Genomic DNA, 23,780 nt, shown 5'->3' with positions numbered 1-23,780 from the left:
TTTATCAAATACACTAATCCTCACCAATTCACATTGGCAGATGTTGCTTTTTGTGTGAGGGGTGAAACGAGCAGTCTTCCCCGGCCAGATTGCTGTATCTAGGGGATATTTTAAGGCAGGAATTGGCAGAAATTAAATGAGAATGGAAAGTGACTAGTGTGTCTTTTATATATATATATATATATAAGACAAATATTGAAATGAATACCAAATTCATAGCACAGCAAAGATAGACCTAAGATATTCCAGTGACTTATGCATACCTAAGTCTTTTGCTTGCAAAACAAATTTCTTTAAATTTGCCACAGATCTCATCATAAAGTGGAGGAAACCTGTAGGTCCCAGCAGGCAGTCTCTGATTTACACACATGCAGAACCACACATGGGTTCTGAAACCTATTTTCTTTCTTGCTTTTTTTTTCTTTTTCAAGTGAAAATCTTTTTCAAATTGGCCAGTAATTAGAAATAGTTATACATAAATCTGCCAAACATCTGTGCACCATTTTAATGAAAGCAAACCTTTAATAAACCTTGATCTAAAAGGTAAGGTTGTTGGAAATTTATAAGCAAATGTAACAATACATTTGAAATGAAAGTGTCTTCAAGTTACAGCTATAGCACTGTGTAGATCCTTCTGTGCTATGGTGGGTCTAAGAAATAATACCAGTAGCAAAACTGTAAAACATACTGGGATGACAGGTGCTGCAGTTCATTGTTATGCTAAAAAAACTCCTAACAATCGTCAATTGCAGCTGTATAATAATTATCCATCTGATTAGCAAATGTAACCACCTGCAGTTAACTGGTTTACTGCTATAACTACTTGCAAGGATGAAATGCCTTTCAAAATCAGGCAAGTTAGTGCTAAAACTAAACTGCCCTGTCAAAGTTTCATACTGAAAGAGTATTTTAAGCGGCTGTGGAGTTATCTGCACTTTGGTACAAGTGCTTAGGAAATGGTTTTTATAAGAGTTGAAGAAGAGTCCTAAAAACAGCCTCAACAGATTTTAAAACACCACATAGCTCAGACACTATTCTATGAAGGAAAACTACTACAACCACATTTTTATTACTAGATATATCCATGCCACTACAGGCACCCAGGAATCTCAGAAAACACATTTAAATATATACAGCCATTTTATGTGGTCAAGTTCTCATCCTCTCTATCCTCTTGCTTCAATGGTTGTAATCTTGCTTCTTACATGAAAAAGCTGCTCCTCTTCAGTACTCTTTACCTGGACCTGTAAAATTCTACTCAGCCACTTGCCCAGGGCCATTTGACAGCTGAGTAAAATATTCTTATTTCTTTTCATTAGCATAAGTCATCATGGTAAAGGATGAGGAGGGTAGATTTTCTATCTGAACCCTCAAATTTTCATGGCAATTTGATTGGGGTGACCTTGCTCTTCCATTTAATCTCACCAGACAACAAAGTATTTTAAAATATATGCAAATTATGTCAATGTCCTCCTATGAGATACACAAATAAAGCTGTTATACTTTTGGACACAAATTTTCATTAATGTCATTAATATCTCTTTTTCTGTATTATTGGCTTCAAGGTAATTTATAGATAACACAAATCTTCCTCTTTCCTTGTCCCACCTTTGCTCTCTGTGTGTTCGGTCAGAACAGACTCACTTTGAAACCTGAAATTCTATTTACCTGCCTTTGTAGCTTCCTTTTAAATCTGAACATGAGGTTTTTTCACTCCTTTTCTGCTTCTTCTCATTTAAGAGAAAGCAGTCCAGCAAGGAACATTTGGGTAAGCCTCATTTACATACAGAAAACAGCACAACAGACTCACAAGTGTGTTTCCCCAAAATGTCTCTCACTAACTGTTGATCTCACACGCTGATTTCAACTAAGAACAACCAAAAGGTAAACATCTGGAAACTGCTGCTTCTCTAAATCCTATGAAAAATCAGTACCCTGAGAAAGGTGCCACTTCATTCCGCTCCCTGTTTGGTCACTCCAGGGCTCTAAGTCTTTGAGCATTCATATAGAAATATCTAAAATCTGATTTTTGCAAAGATTTGAGCACCAGGATTCCCATTAAATTCATCTGCATTCATACGTGCTGGAAACTCTTGAATGCCTCATCAGCACATGCAATAGGTATTTAGAATTTGAGGCACTCCACATCAAGCCTGACATCCTGGAAACTGAGAGCAGTCCCTGTAGGAACAGCAAAGGAAGCTGAACCACAGCATTTAGCAAGGTTAAAGCAAAAAAGGATAGCTAACGACAGCAGTGCTCAGCACTATGCAAGCACTAAGCAAAAGAGCTCTCTGTCCCCAACCAATCACCTCCATGGCTGGGCTGGTCTCTTTGTCACCTTTGGCATTTCATGTGCTTTTTCTAGCTCATTTTTTTTCAACAATTGAAAAATATCTTTTGAAATTTAATATGTAACAAATATAATAGTGTATATATTCATTTCAGCAGTTGGGGATACATTTAATGCAAGATTTTATCAATGCAAATTTGTTATTCAGAATGTAATTATAAAAGCAAGGAAATATGTCTTAAACACTAAATTGTCCACAGACCATGGACAAATATATATGTAATCATCCAACAATGATTCATAGTGAAATACTATTAAAAAACCCCAGTAATTTTTGTGATTCACATTCTCTGGATTTCTGTTCATGTGTAAACCTTACTGCTCCCATAAAATCTGCAGGCTTACTTGTGTAAAGCCAGGTTGCAAATCTGCTAAGAAACTGAAATTTTGCAAAGAGGGAATTCATAAATTTTCCTTAGGAATTTTTGGGAGTTCTTTAAAGGAGAGTGAGGAGTTGATACTTTAAGCATCTGATCTTCTCAGCACCTTTTCCAGCTTGTCCTCTCATTGAACCAACACAATTCTCTTTTTCTGTTTTCTCTTCCTGAGCTCTCCTGCCTTCCAAGAAGAGGCAGCCTTGGGGAGCCCTGTGCCCCCAGAGCCCAGCTGCCTGCCAGGATGGAGCTTTGAGGAGCCCTGTGCCCCTCCTGGAGCCCAGCTGCCTGCCAGGATGGAGCGGGAGCTGGTGCAGCACACGAGCACCACTTGGCATCACGGAAATCTCCAGCACCAACCAGAACAGACACAAAGGAAAGTTAAAGAGCCACTTGCTGCCTGTTCTCCCTGCTCACTACAACACTCCTTCTGACGGTGTTTGAAACCCTTCTACAAAATCGTAATTTGAAATGTGTCTCATTGCTGCCCTCACTGAGAGTAAGTTGATGTGTCAGTTGGAGGCTGGCATCAACCATTTTTGGATGATTGGTTTCAAATCCTCTAATCAGCTTACCATCCAAATAATTGAGCTGTGTGTTGGGGAGGCTCTTTGAGGCATGAGTGAAGACATTCTCCCTCAAGGCCCGGAGCAAAATTAGAGCTGTCATTTCCAGCCCCCCGCGTTGCCTGCACCTTCCTGCATCAGCCAGCCAGAAGCTGCTTCATGTGCCTGAGAGTGTCCTCCCCATCACATGGGTAGCTCATAGAAATGCAGGGCAGCACCTTTGTTTTTCTAAGAAATACTGATCTACTACTATACATGGAGATTTAAAGCTAGAATTCAGACACATGTTTTCCTTCTATTTTATCAAAATTTATAACCCTCACTAAACTACCCTTACCAGCCACTCTGTGAAACAATAGGAGACACACTGTGACCCTCATAGTGGAAACCTAACACAGAAGTGATATAAATAGCAAGGAAAATATATACATTAGTAGGGCACACAGTAACAGATGCAAAGCAAGATTTTCTACTTGCACAGGTGGCCCATAATGGGCTTTAAAACAAGGGCAGCATCCTGTGGGGTGATTTCCTCCCATGCTGTCCTTGCTTAAAGGGAACAAATTACTGCTTGCCAATGGGGATGATACAGCTGCCAGCTCCAGCACTCCCTTTCTGGCCATCCCACCTGGTGCAAAGCCCCCTCAGGAGGGTGAAACGCCAGTTTACACCCAAAAGCAGCACCAACAAAGTTTGCCCATTCCCCCTGAGCTCACACCTCCCCTGTCTATGCCATCCAGGACACCTGCCCCCTCCATCTTCCTTTCACAGCCCTCCCTCATTTCCCACAGCTAAAGGAGAAATGCATTGGGAGCTCTGTTTTCCTCTTTTCTCACAAACTAGCATGCCCTGGTTTTTATATCTTCCCTTTTTTATCTTCCTTTTATTATCTTCCCTTATTTCCTAGTTCTCTGTAATTACATATTGGGACATCAAACAGTGAAGCAGGGACTGCTTTTGAAGGCTTTTATAATTAGCTTTTCTATTGTGTCCTCTAATACCTCCTCTGGCTTTAGACTTACTTTTTTTCTGTTCACAACCTCCTGAACATATGGCAGTAAATATGCAGCATGCTGTGAGCTTCACCTGGAGTCTACTTACAATATATCTGCAATGTAAATAACAGACTTCGTGTCAGTCAATTAATCACACACCAGTGCTTGGCAGAGGGCAGGCAGATTGCAGGAAGGGAAATTGAAAGTGGTGTCTTGATCAGCATTGGACTTCAAGTATTAAATATTACCTAAGCTGGCATGCTTCTCTGGTATCACTGCTTTTACCTAAAAATATTCCCTTATAACTGCATTAGAATTAATTCAAGGCTAAATTCTCCACTCACCAGGATCATTTTGGTAACATCTCACCCAATGGAATAATGATCTCATTTCCACAGAACATGACTCAAATGCAAATATCATACAGAAATTTAATTTAATTTAATTTAATTTAATTTAATTTAATTTAATTTAATTTAATTTAATTTAAAGTGATCCCATGATGATGCACAAAATTAAAATATTGCCATTTCAGTAAAAATGTTTCTTTTTGGTAAAACAAATTCAAATTAATTATGTTACAGATGTGTTTTATTCTTGTTTTTGCAACAATGCATTTGAGCAAGACAAAATACTTTGTTTACCTGATTCACTTTATTTAACTCAAGGGATTCATGAGGATATCATCAATTATAATCACAAACACATCATTTTATGCTTAAAGAAGAGGACTCTATTCCATTAGAGCTCTTCTAATTTGAAGATCTCAAAGGATTTTCTGTAATACATTAAAATCCTTGTCATTCCCACGGAGGACAAGTGAAAATACAGAAATAAATCATCTAATATTTAACACACTTGCATAGAGCACAGCACAAAAGTTAAGATCTCATGGGATGAGCTTTCCTAATAACAATAAAAACCTCATTGAAGGTAATGAAGAAGCCTGTTCATGGCTGAGGTTCTCCCACGTCTCAATGTACCTGGCCCTGAACTGGTCTCTGCCAGGGCTGGTGCCTGAGAAGGCTAGCCTCAGGCAAGTGGACAAATTGTGCCCTCAGCCACCTTCCACCCAGCTCACACCACTGCAATTCAGCCCTACAGGTCTTCAAAGGCTTTGTATTATTGCCTTCATCCTGCTGCTTCTGAGAATTTATTCCCACAGGGAACCCCTATGCTCTTTCTTTGCAGTTTCCCTTTACGGAAAGCTCCATCTTTTCAGGAGATGAAAAAAACTTCAGGGACTAGATCAACCTTTGGCTTAAAAGCCACTGACCTCTGATGGCCACCAGAAGAACTGGTTATGTGTCCAGGACAACCAAGTATCTTCTGTAGATGACTAGAATCCCAAAGGCCACTGCTGCTCCTCGGGGCTTTGGTGCCACGCTGGGAGCTGAGGCTGGTGCTGGGGCAGCCCTGTTACCCCATCCATGCCCACCCCAGTGGAGAGGCCTCTCTCCCCATCACTGCCAACCTCTGCTCTCCCAGGACAGGGCCACACGTTCCCCAGGCCATGCTGACCATGAAGCAAGCCCCAGGACAGCCATGCCCTGGTGCCCAGCACCCTGTGGCTGGAGAGTGATTTTTATTTTCAGCAGCAAAGTGAAAACTGTTCTCAGTGGGGATCAGTCCCTTATGGCAGCATTTCCCAGTGACAGCAGAGTCTTACTAAAGAGTTTCTGTGCCTGGGGCATCTGCAGGGACCCCTCTCTTTCTGTGTTCTCCTAGGGCTAATAAATAGCTGAGCTCACCTGACTGCCTTCAGTTTCAGTGATGGCATGACCCTGGGTCCTTTTACTCTGCTGGCTACCAATTTCCATCAAACTTTCAGGTCTTTTGCATCTTTGGGACCTGTATCCCTGTTACATTTGATTAAGCAACATTAACCAACGCATTCCAAAGGGAGGAGGACAGACACTGTACTGAGAGTACCCTAGGAGAGTGCCCATAAATTTCCTTCAGGGAAAAAGATATTGATTTGCAAGCATAAGCATGCAGAAAAGGCAACCACACAACAGCAGAGTAAAGAATATTTATGTAGCATATTGGTCTACAATGTCTTGTTATGCCAACAATAACAGCACCAAAGCCACAAATACAAGGACATTTTGATATTTGGGACATTACTATGCAGTGGTACTAACAACCACTGGGAGTAAAGGGAAGTGAAGGTGTTTAAAGGATGGCAGCTCTTGCAGGGATGTAAAAGCTATTGAAGTTGAGGGGATTTTAGTATTTCAGAGAATATGGATTTGAAGCATTCCAACCAGCAGTACAAAAAGCATATACAGCCCCAGGAAGGGCCAGGTTCTATGCTCAGCTTCCAGCCTCAAAAATGGCAAAGCTGTGTCCCCAGCTCGTCCCGAAGGACAGGAGGGGCCAGGCAGCCCTTCCCCTTGGCGCCGGCCAGCTCATGGGAAAGTAGGGCAGAAAATTCCAAAGATCTCAGCCCAGGCCAGACCTAACATCCCCTTCCTGTGCAAACGCTGCCAGTGCTGGGCAGGGGATGTGCTGCCAGCAGCCAGAGGGGCTCAGGGGGGCTGGCACTGCTCCACATGGGGTCCTGAGCAACAAACAGGGGGAAAAGCCACAGACCTAGAGGTCAACATACCTAGCAGTCCATAACTGCATGATTTGGCCTCTGAAGTGCAAGCATTTAACTTTGACCCACACAGCACCTTGGGTCCCTGCACGTTTCCTGATGCCCCTGGTACAGCCACAGGCTGTGTCCAGTCCCAGGGAAACAGGGCTGTGGTGAACACCAGCTCCAGCTCTGCCTCCAGACAGAGCAGCCCACTCAAACTGCAGCCCCCACTGGGTTCAATTAAGCAGCTTTTGTCTCTGGACAGGACTTGACCATGGAGCAATGCTTGAGTCAGAAGCAAAGACAAGCCCCGAGGCAGAAGATCTGATGATATTTCTAAGTTAATTTATAATTGCAGTGCTTTTACTCTTTAAAGATAAAGTAACTAAGATGATGTTGTGATTAAGGTGCAGAATGTCTAATTTGAGAGATGTATAAAAGGAAATCAAGGAGTGCTATCTATCAGGAGATAACTGCAAGTCTTCTCCCATCATCGCTATAAATCTTTCACTGAGAAGAGCTACTACATTATAAAGAAAAAGAATTAAAAAAAAAAAATTAAAAAGAAGACATGTTAAACACTACCTAACAAGCTTCATGACATGAGCACAAAAGTCTTAAATTCAATGTCATAAATTCAATATCATCAGAGGATTCAGATACAAAGTCCTTAGAGACAGCGTTCTGTAAGTCAAGCACAATATTAAAAGACACTGAAATCTTTAATCTGTGTTAAATATTTTAAATTCATAGATCTGATTCAGAGAAATACCACAGAAGCACCATCAATCCTTTTTCCCTTCTGACACGTATTTTCTATAGCTTTGCCACAGTTTCTGCAATTAAAAGATATCCCAAACACTTACAGAAAGCAGATGAGACAGAAAACTGACCTTGTGGATGGGATCGCATGCCATCATTATGCTTACTCCAATAAATACCCCCAAACAGGCCAGGATTAATACCTGCATATATTTAAATTACCACTTTGAAAGAGATTAGGCTTAAGGCATCCCACCTATTCCCAGAGGCAGCATGCAGTGATTATTCCTTACAGGTATTTCCAAAGGGAAAACACCTTGTTCAAAAGTACTGAATGTTGTGCTAGTGCCATATATAAAACCCTCTCCTTTTAGTTTCACATTTAGGGCACATAAGCCTTTATTTTCTGTTTAAATGTACTAATCTTCTTAACAGTATAATCAAGCCTTTAATATATAATATTATCAGTTTATATTTAGAAGGAATAACCATCATGTTAGTGGTGATGGACATATCTCTCCATTCATCTGACTGAAATACCCTGCATAAATCCCTTTGCTCAATTCATTTCTGCAGAGACAGCAAGAGGCTTTATTTAATTTAAAAGCATTCAGTTGCAATATATTTATAGTTAATATGTAAAAATCCTGCTTTAAGTTTGAGAAACGTTTCTTTCTTCTTCCATTTCTCATAGGAAAATGTTCCAGTTTGTAGCTTTTTAAGTAACACATGCTACAAATTCAACAAAAGGTATTCCTACAGTGAATAGGTCACAAAAACTTCAACTATCTTTGCATCCTTCCAAAGTTTTGTGTTCTTAGAAGGTAAAAATGAGCCTGAGCCCCTAGGTACAAATTTAAGGAAGTTCATATTTAAACATATCCCAGAACACGATGGGGGTTTTTTTTGGGTTTTTTGTTTGGTGGGTTTTTTTTTTATTTTATTTTTTGTTGGGATTGTTTGTTTGTTTGTTTGTTTGTTTTGGGTTTTTTTCTTTTTTTTTTTTTTTTCTTTTTCTGTTCTTTCAGTAGAACTGGCAGATTTCCTAGTAATTCCTAGTTCCTGCCCAATATCCTACTGGCTTTGTACCACATAAAAAGTGCCCCCACCAATACAAAACCTGAGGCAGATCTAAGCCACAGAAACATGGTCTTTCTGTGAGATATTACAGGGGGATTATAAAACACCAGACAGTAGAGCAATCTTTTGGCACATGACAGGCATTGCATTATGCCTGCCATGATGCATGCATTAAACATAATAAATAGCTACTATAGACCCAGGTCCCCAAAATGCATATTAAGGTCTCTCACATATATTTTCTTGTGGCACCTCCTTTGATTCTGAAGAGCACATTAAATGTTTAGCCACCCAAGATGTAAGTATTCATCCTAGCAGCAACCTGATTGCCTGCAACAGAAAAGCTCAAGAAAGAGTTAAATAGACAGGCATTAACAAAGAATATAATGGAACATGCTCTTACATGTATAATTAAAAGAAATGTATTATTATCCTTTAATTATACCTAAAAATTTCCAAATTAATCAAAAATAATGGAGAAAATGTGATGTGTTATTACCATTCATTCCCAATTTGTCTTAAAGGTAAATACCTATATAAGATACTCATAAGTAAAACCCAAAATTAAAAGGTCCATCAAATTCTCAATTTGTCTTAAAGGTAAATACCTATGTAAGATACTCATAAGTAAAACCCAAAATTAAAAGGTCCATCAAATTCTGGCCTAGCTAATTACAAAGGCATTAATCTCTCTTTATACCAGAGCATAGTGTTCTTGATGTAAAAAAAGCACAAAGAGGATGATTCCCCTCTAATTCAAACAAATTACAACCACTCTGCATGCTAACCATAACAAACACATATTAAATTCAGCAGAAGGGATGAGAACTGAACTGGCATGCAGCTGGAACCTCTTCCAGATCATTTGACCAGGGAATGTTTTTCCCACTGACACATCTGCCCAGCAAAGTGGGGGGAAGTCACTACATGGAAGCTGTGGACGCTAAATCTCTGAGCAATGAGCCCAGCATTCTGAAAAAAGAGGGAAGAGGGGGAAAAATTGGGTAAGCTGAAAATCTGACTGCTCCCTCACATGTAGTCATCGCTTCTGCCTCACCTGCCTGCACCTTGATGCCACAGTCAGCCTTGCCCCAATGCAGCACTACCCCAAGAGGGATGGAAACTGCCATCCAGATGTTCTGCAAAAGGAGTTAATTAGGAAAATGTTCAAGAAGAGAACAGGGTTAAATCTTGTCCCACTGTCCAAAGATTTTGTGGTGCATCACTCATATTATGTGATGCAAGGAGCTGTGGGCTTTGCTGGCACTGATCCTCTTCCATGGTGATGACAGTCCTCACCTCCCTGAAGTGCTAAAAGCTGGCACACTCCAAGACAGAGCAAGAAATTTTGGTTTGTCAACAATTTGACCATTCTGAAGATTTGAGGTACTATGCTTACTAGCATCTGTATGCGTTCTGCGCCTCATAAAAATCTACATGCTAGAGAAATTACATCAATTAGAACAAAAAGGTTCCCTGTTTCTGACTGTTTGTATGTAGGAAATAGCTGGTAACTGCAAAAAGTGCAGGCTTTGTAAATCTAGAATGAAAGGTTACTAGTTTCAGAGCAAGTCACTAGTGTTTCTTAGCAGTCAGTGAAATGAAATTGAAAGAAATATTTTAATGTTACTAATTTTACAATGTGCTTTCTCGAATGGAAAATATTGCAATTAGAAGGAGGATTTGCTCTCTTCTGGAATCTCACTAATTGGGCAAAAGGTACTTGGGGGGGGAGCTGTTCACTGGGGTTTTGGGCAAGGGCCCAGAAGAAGAGTAGTCAGCATGTAATGCATCACTACCACTGCTCAAAGACAGTTTAGAGTTTAAAAACACCATTTGTACAAAGAAAACAGCCAGATGCCATGGCACTGGTGTTCTGTCAGTGATGAGTAGCATAAAGGCTCCCTAACATCTGCTACCACTTGAGGAAACAAAACTTACTTCTCTTTGAATGAAAATGTCCACAGAGTAATCCGGGCTGCCTGAGGCTGGGGAGGGACCGGTGCTGCCAGCTCCAGCCAAACCCACACATTTTCATCTCCGCTGGCTGAGGCAAATTCTGCAAACATCACAGCTCTGCTGAAACTCCTTTGTGCTTCATAACTGCATTAACTACATGTTGAAGGAAAAGCAGGGCAATAAAAAACACAGGGATCATTTCCCTGGAGGAAATAAACCTGTATCTCTCAGACACATTTTCTATGTCTGCTCTCAGTAGTTCATTTCTGTTTGAGGTGGACAACCTGTAAATATTATTCTGTGAAGAAGAGAGATCATTTTAAAAACATGAAGGTCTCTTTGTCTAGTTCAATGAACCCAAATTCTGTAGATGCACTGGAACAGGTTTTCCAGATCAGAAGCAGAAATATCCTTTAACTGTAAGACATTACATTGCTGCAGAAGGAGTCAAGTGAGAGATCTCCTCTAAGCCTTTTTTACGAAACACTGTGACACAGAAAAGATTTCTGCTGAAAAAGAAAACTGAAAAATGACTAGATGTAAAGGAAAACGTGGTCAATTTACACATTAGTAGCCACACAGGAACCACAGGTATCATTGTAGAAAATGTGAGTTTTTTACCTTGGAAATGTTAGTATTGTTACCAACTGCCCTTTGCTGCCTCAAGGAATGAATTATGATTCTGCAATTTATTTTGGGAACAAACACAAGGAGAGTGGTCTGAATCAGTTCTGTGCAGTGGCCGGAAATTAAATGGTCAACTTGTCAGAAGTAGAACTGTTTGATTTTTGGTTCAGTGACCAAAATGAAAAGAAAAAGAAAGAGATCAGCTTGGGCCACCATAAAAGAAGTGCTGCGGGATCCGGCACAAAAAAATAAATTAAAATATCAGTTAGGTCAATATGAAAATCTTCAGTGAACCCAAATAAAGACTTTTGTTCAAGCAGAAAAGTCTCATTCCATTTTCTGATTATGCATGTGACCTTTTTTTCAGTCAATTTCACAATTAAGATACTTTTCCAAAACAAAAATAATAGCTATGATTTGAAAATAACAGTAATATATTTCAAATATTTCACTTTTCCCCATTTTGCATTAAAACTTTTACCAAATTCTGTTCAAGTACATTATCAGCTTTTCTCTTTGACAAAATTAGATGACAAATTAATTCACTATGAACATGGAAATTCCAGCTAAATAAATTCAGAGAATCACAGAATAGTTTTGCTTGGAAGGGACCTTACATATCATCTGGTTACAATCCTCCTGCCATGGGCAGGGACACCTTCCACTAGACCAGACTGCTCAAAGCCCCCTCCAGCCTGGCTTTGAATGCTTCTAGGGATGGGACATCCTCAATTTCTGTGCAAAACCTGTTCCAGTGTTTCACCACTCTCACAGCAAATAATTAATTCTTAATATCTAATCTAAACCTGCCCTCTTTGAGTTTGAAGCCATTCCACCTTCTCCTGTCACTACATGCCATTGTTAAAATCCCCCTCCAGCTCTCTTGTTGGCCACCTTTGGATACTGGAAAGATGCTCTAAGGTTTCCTCAGAGCCTTATTTTCCCTGGACTGAACAGCCCCATTTTTCTCAGCCTGTCTTCCCAGGAGAGGTGCTCCAACCCCCGATCATCTCTATGGACCTTCGCTGGACTCACTGCAACAGGTTCAAGCCCTTTCTTACATTGTGAATCCCACATCTGGATACAGAACTCCAGGTGGGGTCTTGTGAGAGTGGAGCAGAGGGGCAGAGTCCCCTCCCTCACCCTGCTGACCATGCTGCTTTGGATGCAGCCCAGGATTTTGCTTGGCTTTCTGGACTGAGAACACACATGGCCAGCTCACATGCAGCTTCTTATCCACCAGCACCCCCAAGTCCTTCTCCTCAGGGCTGCTCCCAATCTATTCTCCACCCAGCCTGTGTTTGTGCTCGGGATTCCTCATGTAAGAATAATATCAACTTGAAAAACTGTCTAACAGGGTACCAGCCATCAGCAAATGAACTATAATACTTGAAAAGCATAAAAATATTTGCCAGAGGTTTTGGATCTTTGTACTAATCTATATGAGGCTCTGAAGACTACAGTTGTTTTGGGCCAGAGTCAGAAAAATTGCTGTACAAAAATGTATAACACTGAACTTCAGCCAGGGATTCTTTTTTCCAAACATCTAGGAACTAATTTTCTAAGCACTTTTAAATACTGATTCTTTGATTTTGACACCTGGCATACCTACAAACTTCTGCAATGCAAGGCTGGACAACAGTTGCTAAACCAGGATCTTTACCTTGGCCAGTTTGGCTGTTTTGTTTCTCTCTGCAGTTCTTGCTATAATAATAATTTCATCCAATGTCCAGATGAATGTGTCTAATTCTGGAAGGAGCGTTGTTTTTTTTCTAGCGATGCATTTCCCTTGTGAGATAGGAACACTGGAAGGTTATTGTGTGCTGGAAACCACAGCTTGTTTAGCCAGAAAGATAAATATTATCTATATTTCTTGTTCTTTCCTATGCATTGTATTGTCCTGGAGAGCAGTGGGAACAGTGGAAGGCAAATGGCAGAGACCTTGCCAAGCCCTGTGATGTGATGAATGACTTCTCACATCCCAGGGCCTGACGTGAAGAGAGGCCACAGGGTCACACCGCTGTTTGCAGACATTAAAAAGGCTGATCACCCACCCTTTACTTTCATTTCTAGCACAGGAAGAGCTCCCCCATGCAGGATCCACACAGGAAGACACAGCTCTTCCATGAAGTACTTCTCTGCAAGAACACAGGCCTCCTGCCCAGGAAAGCTGATTTTCTGCATCCTCACTATCTCATTTATGAATATTCTACCAGAATTGTTCAACGACATGACCACAAACTACCTCTCAGCCATAGAGAAAAACATATTCCTAGATTTCAAGTCTTCTGACCAGTGAGTGTTGTGTACTTTCTCTTTTCCCATTTCCTTCCCTCCTCTTCATTATCATGTGCACACTGACAGACAGTCAACTTTCACTACTCCTCCATACATTCCCAGGGAGCAACTTACATGTGCCACTTGGGGATAATGAATATGAAAATCCCTTCAAATCTTACATGGGGCAGGAGCTGCCTGCATTTGGGATGCAGCAGGATGAGAAAGGGAAAACAGCATTTGTTTCTGGATGCATGCCTGTGCATGAAAGGGAGCTTGCTTGATGGATTTCCCTGTATAGAGTTTTTTCCTTTGCCAGCTTTTGATTATCTAACTGCACTCTTGAAAATTACACTGGAGAGATGGAAAGAGAGAAACAGTGAGGTCCCTTAATCTGTGTGCTTTTCACCAGCTGGACCACTCAGTGTACAGCCACATTGCAGCCAGGCTCTGGAAGGGGACATGGGATAGGTGCCAGCATCCAGCCATCCATGGCAGCAAGGAATAGTGAAGTGGGCAGTAGGAGAAACAGACACAGCTGGAACTAGGCCTAGCAGGCAAACCATTTTCTTGTCTCAGCTCTCTCAGGTCATACCTGTTCATTTACAAAGTTACCCTTCAAGTGGACATGGGGTAGAATAAATGTCTAATCTGAGGCAAACAAAATTTTGCTAAGCGTGATGCAAGAGCTCTTAGCAGTTCACCTCAGTCTGGTTTATAGCTCAGTTTCCTCAGGCCAATGAGCACAGGTTTGTTTCCCACAGGCCCTGTCTCCTGTGGGAAACGAGCAGTCACACACCTGTACATGTGAGTAGAAGCCATTCTGGGAAACACACAGAGACCTTTGGCCCCATCTCTGACGATTAATCTGCTCACACTGCTGCAGAAGACCAAGGGCACTCCAGTTCCCCCTCTGCTGTATCTTGCAAAAGCAAAGAGAGAAACCAGCAACCACCCTGCATGGCTGCATGCCTCAAGGCTTCTGCTCCAGGAGAGACACAGCAACAGTTTCACACCTGGCTTCACAAATATGTCCAACACCCAGTCAACCCCAACACCCAGAAGGCTGAGCTTATTAATAAAGCTTCTCATCTAGCAAAACAAAATAAAATTTTACTCTGGGCATCTCAGTCAAATACTGTTCCTTGGAGCTGCTCAGGTTCCTCTGAGCAGGCAGAAAGGAGTGAAAGCATGGGGGTGAAAGCATGCAGGGCCACCATCCATCGATGCTCCCCTGCTGGCACCCAGCCCCTCAGCAAGGAGCTGGGGACAGGCTGTCCCCAGGCAGGCACCCCCTCCTGACAGCAGAGCAAGGCATCCCCTCAGAGGGTCTGTGGGGAGCACTGGTCCCACTGCAGGGCTGGACACACCCTGGGATGTTTGTCACCCCAGAGCACGGGGAACTGGGACAGAACTTGGGCATGCACTGAAGCACTTGCACAGTACAGAGAGAAACCTGCAGCACATAAAATTTTAGGAAGGTCAATGTAGAAGTTTGAAAGAAAGTGGGGAGTGGCGGGATGTATGACAGGGTAGTGAAAGGTAAAGCTTGCACCTGAAGGGAGACGGATTCTTGTCTGCTGTCACTCAGGGCTCCTGCAGGTTGAACTTCAATAGACACAGTCTGGAAAAGTGCTGTTGATTTCCCTTCCCAAGGAGATGCTTGTGAAACTCTCACAACCAATATTAATATCAAAGTGCTAGAGAGGAGCAGGGAATGGCTAGTTCTGTTTTTTTCCCAGGATGGAAAAATATGGCAAGAGGGATGTTATAAAGACTGTAAAAAGCAGTCTTCACTATAGTATAAAAGCCTTTGGGAAAGTGCCTGAACTCCCTTCCTGCTCTCCATCAACTTTCACAAGTCACTCATGTCCAGTCCCCCCTGCTTTCTTGACTGAGATGTTCACATAAAAAAACATTGTTTACAATAGATCATGAGGAAACACTAAAAGGTAGCAGCCAGTGATGTCCTGATTCACTGGGAAAACCAAGGATCCCCCTCAGGGGGACAGAGAGGAGCCTTGGGGAGATCTCTACCAGCAAAAACCACATCACAAAACAGCCTCCCCAAACAGAAAGCTACGCTGACAGCAGCAGGACAAGGATGAAGAGCCAACAACCACAGCGCAGGGAGCCCGGAGTGACGCAGGTGATGCTGAGGTTGGTGACACAAAGAACAAGCCCACAGGTGCCTCAGCCTGAAGCTAAGCTGAACGCAGCTGCCCAGGAAACACTGATGCCACAAAGGCAGCAGCCACTCCAGATGGTGGCTGGAGACAATGGCAAGGAGCCTGTGGCTCTGTGCCTGGCCACTGGGTGCCATCTCCAGCCCCAGCCAGCACTTCTCCAGTTGCAGAAGGATGGAGTAATGCCTGATCCTGGACTGCAGAATAAACAGGTACAAACCCTAATGCCCCCACAAACCCCAGTACCCCCTCTTCATGCGGGATATATGCACATCCAACATGGTCTTATTTAAGGCAGAGGTTTAGTGAGAGGTACATTAAACCAAAACAAAGTCTTCAAAAAACCCCACTTCCTTGATCCTTCTGTTCCTTTTAGGAAAAGAGTAAAATGTGTAGCTGTGGGACACATCTGAGCACTGAAGGGACCTGGAGAAGGTCCTGTGGGCATGGACCTGACAGATCTCTGTCTCCATGATGCCACTGTCCATTGGCAGAGCCCAGCAGGAATTGTGTGATACATGCTATGGCTTTCAGTTCCCAGAACTGACCTAAGGGAAGGAGGAATGGAGGAAGACTACCTGCCTAACAAGAAGGCATTGTCTTGACAACCTAGGAAGGTCTTACCCCATGCAATCTGCTAGTGTGCTTTGACAGATGTCAACGATTGCACTTACAGGGCTTCTCCTATGTTTAGCCCAGAGGTGAGTCCCAGCTGGTGGAGGAAAAAAAGGTGGGAATTACACAAACATTCCAGACACACATTGCACTCTGTGCACCTTTCATGCCCAATGAAAAGGCAGGAAATGTTAAGACAAAGAAAGGAAGCATGTTAGAAAGACTGAACCTTTCATCAGAGACTATTGAAATTCTCATAACAAGGGCTTATTCTCAGAGGTAAGACAGTGCCATTTCCTTCCCTCTCCATGCAGCAAACACTCATGACAAATCTAAACCACAGCTGTAGGGCATGAGACACACAATGCAAATAAAGGTTGCACCTGAATCCATCCCAGCTGCATCACCACAGATATTATCAGAAAATGATACTTCAACCAGTCAATATGCAAATACTGTAGTACTGTACCATCATAAAAAGCTATAGAGTTTCAAAAGAAGTGGCCTCCAAAAATCCAGATCAAGGCCATAATAAGGAAAATGAGAAATTATGCTAGTCTGACAGTGTCACCCTGTTCTACCTAATGAACTAACCAATGTTTGGTGGAATAATCAGTGAGGGAAATGGAGAAATGTCCTACGCACCACCATGCCAAAGTAACTGACTTAGAAATAATTTACTGGTCACCTTTGGTCTTGAAGGTTTATCTCTTGTTATATATATATATATACACGCACCTATTTTATACATATATATATATATATATACACACATACCTATTTATATACAATTACAAATATTATTTATAAGAAAAATACATGTTAGAAATTTCTACATAAAAGCAGCTTACATGGACAGATTTTGGCAATGAATTCCAGAGATAAATTATGCATATTAGAAAATTTCTCTGGACACAGAAATCAGAAAATATGCGCAACACACTCACTGAAACAGTATTTTTGCACTCTTTAACCATGTACAGGTTTCTTTATTCCTTGACTCCAGTGCTGGGGGACATTCCATAAGAAAGGTTCACGCACACATGCCAGCCCCCCTCAGCAGCCCCATGCCTTGGACAGTGAACCCATTGAGGCAGAGATCATTTTTTCATGTCCCCAGCCCAGCCCAGCCCAGCCTGCCCTACATGGACCTGCAATACCAACAATGCTGTGTCTGTCCCACAGTCAGATGTCACCTCACAAATGTGGGTCATGCCAGCACGCCATGCTGGCTTTGATTTCTGTTATTTGGGGCAATCAAGTCTCCTTTGCAGGAGGGAGCAGCCCCCTGATGAGGGGAGAAAGGATTTAAGCGGAGATTACATCTCTTCTGCAAATTTGCAAGAAAGGCTCATTTAGGCCTTTGTGGACCTTCTACCTCCTTTCATCAATCCTGTGCCTGACTACATCTTTGGCTGGGCCATCTGCTGGTGCTTATGATGCCCACAAATTAATGATAACAGCCAAAACTATTGAAATTTAACAGCTTACGCAGTCTGTAAGAGGCTGAGAGTTGCGAACTTGCCTACCTTTTTCTTTTAAGGTTGGCACCCTTCATCAGTTTAAAAGGCAACCCTTTAAAATTTGCAAACACACACCACATGAACTTTGGGGCCAGACAAGAGCTTCAGAAATATAGACAATGCAGTGGTCAACATCAAGACCTAGATACTCACATTGCCTCGATAACATACTAAGTAAAGCTCAGATCTGAGAAATTCAAAGAGGTCACAGTAGTCATAAATCAGCCTTTGTTTTGCAAAGCTCACTTTATGCAAGAAAATCCTAAATACAGCAAAGCAGAGTCAGGGTGCGCTCTGGAGGCTCTGGTGGATGAAGGCATTTTTAGTAAATGCTGACCCAAGGTGAAATTTTTATGTGCTATGAAACCCTTATGCAACTGCAAGATATTGCTAGGGACCTCAGAGGAAATGAGAGACTTGAAGATCAAGGGTCTTCCCCATTCCAAATAACTCCCTCTCCATTGCTACCTATTGCCAGACTAAGGTTTTTAATGTAAGGGTCCCGTAAGAGAAGAGTTCTAAAATAATCCCTGGAGCTAACTAGACTCCCATGAGGAAAAATTTTTCCACACTTTAATTTTAAACAGAGACTGGTGGAAGTCTCCATTCTTCCAGAGATCAGAGAAGGGTGTAAGTGGGTGAGATGAAAGGTTTTGAGGGAATAGCCTGCAAAAGACTCAAGAAGCTGACCTGGTTCTTGGGCTGATGCTGGAAAACAGATGCAAATCTGCTCTTCTGTTACTACAGCATTAACATCACTTCCTGTGCATTATTCACTTCTACTGACTCACTAAAATCTTCCTACACTTCAGCATAACTGGTACAGAAAGTATCCATGCCTGAGTTTCTGCCACTCAGTTACAACCCTGATTATACCTCAAGTAGCATCAGTACATAAATTCCAGTTATTTTTTTCTTCCCTTCATTCATGTCAAACTCAAACATGTTTTTATTTGATAATCATCTGAACAACAAGAATTTACAACAAAAATGCCCATCAGAAATGTAAGTAATCCTAATGAAAATAGGTACTAAGTCACAATCTGTACTTCTAATATACAGTGGTTAGGAACAAAGGTGGAATTGGACAGACTTTAAACAACTTTTTATCAGTGCTGAAAGAGTGTACAAATACCACTTAAAATAGTTGAAAACTATTTTTTTACAGCCTATCACAGCAACCATTCTAGACAATATACAGTATATCTAAGAATAGTAGCAGTCATAGATGGAAACTGATAACATTTGGGGACTGAAGGTTAATCCGTTCTCAAAAAAATAGGAACAATGGAGAGTGAAATAGAAATTCAAGTCCTGTTAAAGAAAACTATTTTAAGGGCAGAATGATGAGTTTTAGCATCAATCATGGGAAAACAGTTCAAAGTTTTTCTTAAAAGATCTAAATTTGAAATGTTGGGAAAAAGGAACTGTTTGCAGTGACAGCAAAAAAAATCTTAAGAGATAAGAACAAATACAGTGTAAAGATAATCCGTTTGTATTTTTTAAACACTACAAATCTGACTGTTCATTTTGAGCTTTCTGTGATTAAGGTTAGTAAAGACTCAATGTTCAGTCGAGTTTATCCTTATTTCTTTATGCAGTTCCAATGTACTTATCTGCCTGTAAATCATGGTACATGCTTTGAAGGTATATTGACATAGATTAAAAAAATCAACTGCCGATTGCAAATAAACCCAAATAGAGTTGTATAAAAATTTTCAATTTGTACTGGTTTTGGCTTGATTTTTTTTTTTTAAAGAAGTTATATTCTACTCTGCATATTGCAGAGGAAAACCCATAAGAAAGCCAAAAGAAGATCATCCTATCTACCAGGAAATCTACAAGCCAGCCAGGGGAGCCCTGATGCTGCTCCCTGAACACGCGGCCACCCCTTGGCTGAAAGGAAGCTGAGCAGGTGCCTACATTAAACCAGTGCACACTTTGTCAGTTTGCATTTGAGCAAGCCTATAAGTGCTTTGCCAGCTCAAGGACTTAATTACATTTGAAATAAGCTAATTCAAGGAATAAAAGTCTGCCAAAGGTAATAAAATTGTTTGCTGATGTATCAAGTCAGTCCTCTTATATAAAAGAGCGTATTTAAATGCAGCGTGGGTCTGGTCCTATTCAATCAGTGATTAAATACTTACTGTTTGCAGGAGTAGGGCCAAATCTGGACTGATTTTAAATATTTGGGGAAAAGTGCTAAATCCTAATGTATCTAATTTAACTATGCAAAGTAGGGAATATTATTGTCTTTGTTTTACTTAGGAAATTCAGAGGCACAGGGAAATAAAATGCCAGATTCAGGGTGCCAGAGAAGTCACTTGCAGAAGCTCTTGTGCTTCCCAGGCAAGTGTCTTCTGCAACACATGCTGCTCCTCTCCCGTCGTGTTGGGCAGCACAAGGCACAGTTGGGCAAAGGGCCGAGAGCCCCTGTCACAGCTCCACTGGCTGCACAGTGGTTTGACTCCCCCTCTGAGTGCCCAAGGAAATGTCTAAACAAATTAGCAGAGAGTTGGCGGCTGATTTTTTTAATCAGAATTTTTTCTCATCCAGCCCCTTGGCATATGGTTTCATCCAATTCCCTCCTCTTTGAACTTGATGTTCTTGGATGCTGCTGACACCTGTTCCTGTAGAATGAAGGGGAACTAAAACAGGGCCTCACTGGAACTTGTGAAGATTCAGAGCATTATAATATACTCTCTGAGCAGGTGAATTTTCATTGTACATATGTAAATCTCCCTTTGTCTTATGCTTCTGTGCAGCATATCAAAAACCCTGCTCTGCATCCCTGCAAGACCACCTTTAAAGTTTTATTTTTAAATGATAAATTCTCAACCAGTACAGATTGGCATTTTTCAACATCATTAAACTGTATTATATAAAATTCCATGTTGCTTCAAATTATTTCTTCAGATTGTATATTCTGGGTTTGTTTTTTTCTTGTGCTATATTTAACATCGATAATTGTTATATTTTAAAATACTCACATATTGCAAAATATCTAACTGATTAAGTGTGCTTAGCTCAAGAATATGTCTGCTGCACTGTGCATAGCAAATAGTCATGGTTTGGCATGGGTAGGTTTTTTATCAATGAACGAATTTGAAAAGAAATCACCGTTGCAAGTTTGATATAAATCAGGAGTCTGACTCACATCGGGGTGTACCTACACCTTGCACTGTGTAAACAAGTTAGTTTTCAAGTTCGGCTTGTGGACTTCCTTCTGTGCTCATGCTTTGAACGCGTCCGATTCCGTTCACCGTGCTGAACACGGTGGTTTAAAAGACACCCCCAGACGCTTGGGCTGCACCCCGCGCACAGGTTGGCCTGAGGCAGCGCTGATGCCGGGGCAGCGCCGCGCCGGCAGTGCCGGCTTCGGACGGGAGCGCGCAGCCGGGCGCGGATTTTGGCCGGGGTCAGCAGAGGCTCCGGGGGCGATGCCGCAGGAGCTGCTCCCCGAGCGAGCCGGGCGGGGCAGCGGGACAGCAGCAGCTCCGCAAAACCTGAGAGCGGACAGGGAGAAACCCCACGGCGCGCAGAGGTAGATTCAAAGACGCCGCATTTTGCTCGGTCAGACGCAAAACAGCGACGGAAAACCCACCCTAGGCCACCTGAAAGGTCTGGCGCGCAGCTGGGGCGCTGCTCCGCAAGCTGGTGCTTCAAAATTCACAAACCCTTTTCAAAGGGCGAGCGGCAGAAGAGCATCCCCGGAGAAACACCCTCTGTCCCTGCTCCTCACCATGCAGGACAGCCGGACAGCCCTGCCCGCCGCGCTCCCGCTGCCCTGCCTGCCACAGTCCTCTATCCCTAGACCCGCAAAGAGGCTTAAACACGGGCTGAAGGCTAGGGGGGAAAGACAGCAGCGAGGAAAGGGGCGATTCTGTCCTATATGTGGTTGAAATATAATTTCAAAAATCCAGCATTTAAAATAGAGCAAAATGAAAATCCCAGCTTGTTTTTTCCCTCTGCACATCTGTGGTTCAGCAGGTTGAATGCAATTTAGCTAACCTGATTGTGTATTATGGGATGTAAGATCTAAGGTTCTAAGGAAAAAAAAAATTATCCGGTGAAGTCATAAAACTTACATATGTGGGTTTTCAGAAAGGTAACTAGTATTTTAAAATCAAAAGTTTCCTATGAATTTGGTAAAACTATACTGCTAAAGCTTACACATAGACAAAAATGTCAGGATGCCTTATATTGTGTGAAAATGAGAATTTGAAGTGTTTGGGGGTTTATGCCTTTACAGTAACAATTTCAATTAGAATCTTCACGTGATTCAACTATTCAATAATATACCTGAAACTTAAATTTTGAGCTGGAACATATCAAAGTCAGAAGTTTAATCCCATCTTTAGCCAGGGACTATCACACAGTATCTGCTTTTGAGCAAGGTGTTTGAAATAAATATTTATTGTCATTTTCTCTGAATTCCAATTGCCTGATGCAGAATTAGTTGTTATTATTCTGTAGCATTGCAAACTCCAAACAGACACAAAGAGAGAAGGAGGATTAGCGAATATAGCCTTAAGCAGTCTCCCACCGTTATGAATTAAAAAATGTTTCCCACATGGAAGTTTTCTACACAGAGAAGTGGTGATGTGGCTGTTGCACCGCACAGTGTTGGTTTCCAGGGGCACTCTGCAGCCGAAAGCAGCTTCCCACAGTAGTGTACCTGCCTGCGAGGCCCCACCAGCCCTAGGCTGTGCCCCTCTCCCAATACAGCCCCCAAGTAGAGACACTACTTCATGAACAACTTTGCCTATTCTTTCTTGCTCACTCTCCTCCGCCTGGGCGCTTACGAAAAATAGGGAGTTTTTATTAATTCTGGGCACGACCTTCCATCTCCAAAGCTACCTGTTAGTGCCTGACCCCCGGCTGTCGCCCCTGGTCCCTGCAAGAGAGCAACAGGCTGGCCGACTGCCGCGTCCGCACCGGGCACATCGTGGTGACACATCGCGGTGACCCGATGGCAGCCGCCAGCTGCGGCACCGCGCAGCCCCCTAGGAAAGGGTGATGCGCTCCGTGCTCCGAACGCCGCTGAAGTGGGAAAAGGACAGACTGCCAGCAACTTGTGAGGCTCTGGATCCGGCCCAGGGCCGGCTGAGGAGCGAGGACTCGGAATTTCCTCTGCTCCGGGCTGCGCCTGGCGGGAGCCGCGCCGAGGCGAAGCGGCGCTGGGACAGGGGCGCGGGCGGCGGTCCCGGCGCCCGGGGCAGGTGAGGACGGTCCCGCACGGAAGGAAGGGGTGCTCCGCCGAGCCCGCACCGGGGCTGCCCTGGTGCACGGCACATGACCGCATGGGTCGCCGTCCAGGGCGCCCGCTCTCCCCCACCGCTTTCCTCCCCGCGGGACACTCCGGGACCTCCCGGGGACGAGCAGCGCCGTTCACGGCGGGCGCCACCACCTACCGTGGTACTCCTGGCCAGGCACGTAGGCGGCGGGGTTGCCCGCGATGTGGAGGGCGATCAGCACCTCGCCCTGCTCGCCGTCGCCCTCGAGCTCGCCGTGGTGGGTGCAGAGGAAGAAGAAGGGCGAGAAGCGGGCACGGGGGGCAGCCGCCCGGCCCGCCGCCAGCAGGGTACCCAGGGCGGCCAGCAGGCAGGGCCAGCCCCCGGGGACGCCCCGCCGCCGCTCCATGCTGCTGCCGCCGGCGCCGCTGGGGCATCCAGGGCACGGCGGGGCCGGCGCGCCGCTCCGCTCCGCGCCGCGCGGGACGGGGCGGGACGGGACGGACGGGGCGGGCGCTGCCCCCCGCCGCGGCCCGCGGGAGTTCGTGGGGAGGCGGGCGCGGGGCGCGGAGCGGAGCTCAGCGAGGGCAGGGGCGGCCCCTCCGCGCCCGACGAAGGCTGCGCCGTCCCCGCCTGCCGCTGCCG

The 23,780-nt window shown here is 43.4% G+C and overlaps 1 protein-coding gene across 2 annotated transcripts in view; it reads right to left on the bottom strand.

Annotated features, from left to right (window-relative positions):
* RELN (reelin) overlaps positions 1–23,544 on the bottom strand; it is a 277,149-nt gene extending 253,605 nt beyond the window's left edge. For both annotated transcript variants that reach the window (XM_053977798.1, XM_053977797.1), the window contains exon 1: positions 23,316–23,544. In XM_053977798.1, coding sequence (XP_053833773.1) covers positions 23,316–23,544 — 229 coding nt within the window. The remainder of the gene's footprint in view (positions 1–23,315) is intronic.
* Between the last annotated feature and the right edge of the window lie 236 nt (positions 23,545–23,780).

This window comes from Vidua macroura, chromosome 5, assembly GCF_024509145.1.
Source record: "Vidua macroura isolate BioBank_ID:100142 chromosome 5, ASM2450914v1, whole genome shotgun sequence".
In the NCBI taxonomy this organism is placed as follows: domain Eukaryota; kingdom Metazoa; phylum Chordata; class Aves; order Passeriformes; family Viduidae; genus Vidua; species Vidua macroura.
The sequence above is the reverse complement of the archived record's forward strand: the minus strand, read 5'-3'. Positions and strand labels throughout refer to the sequence as shown.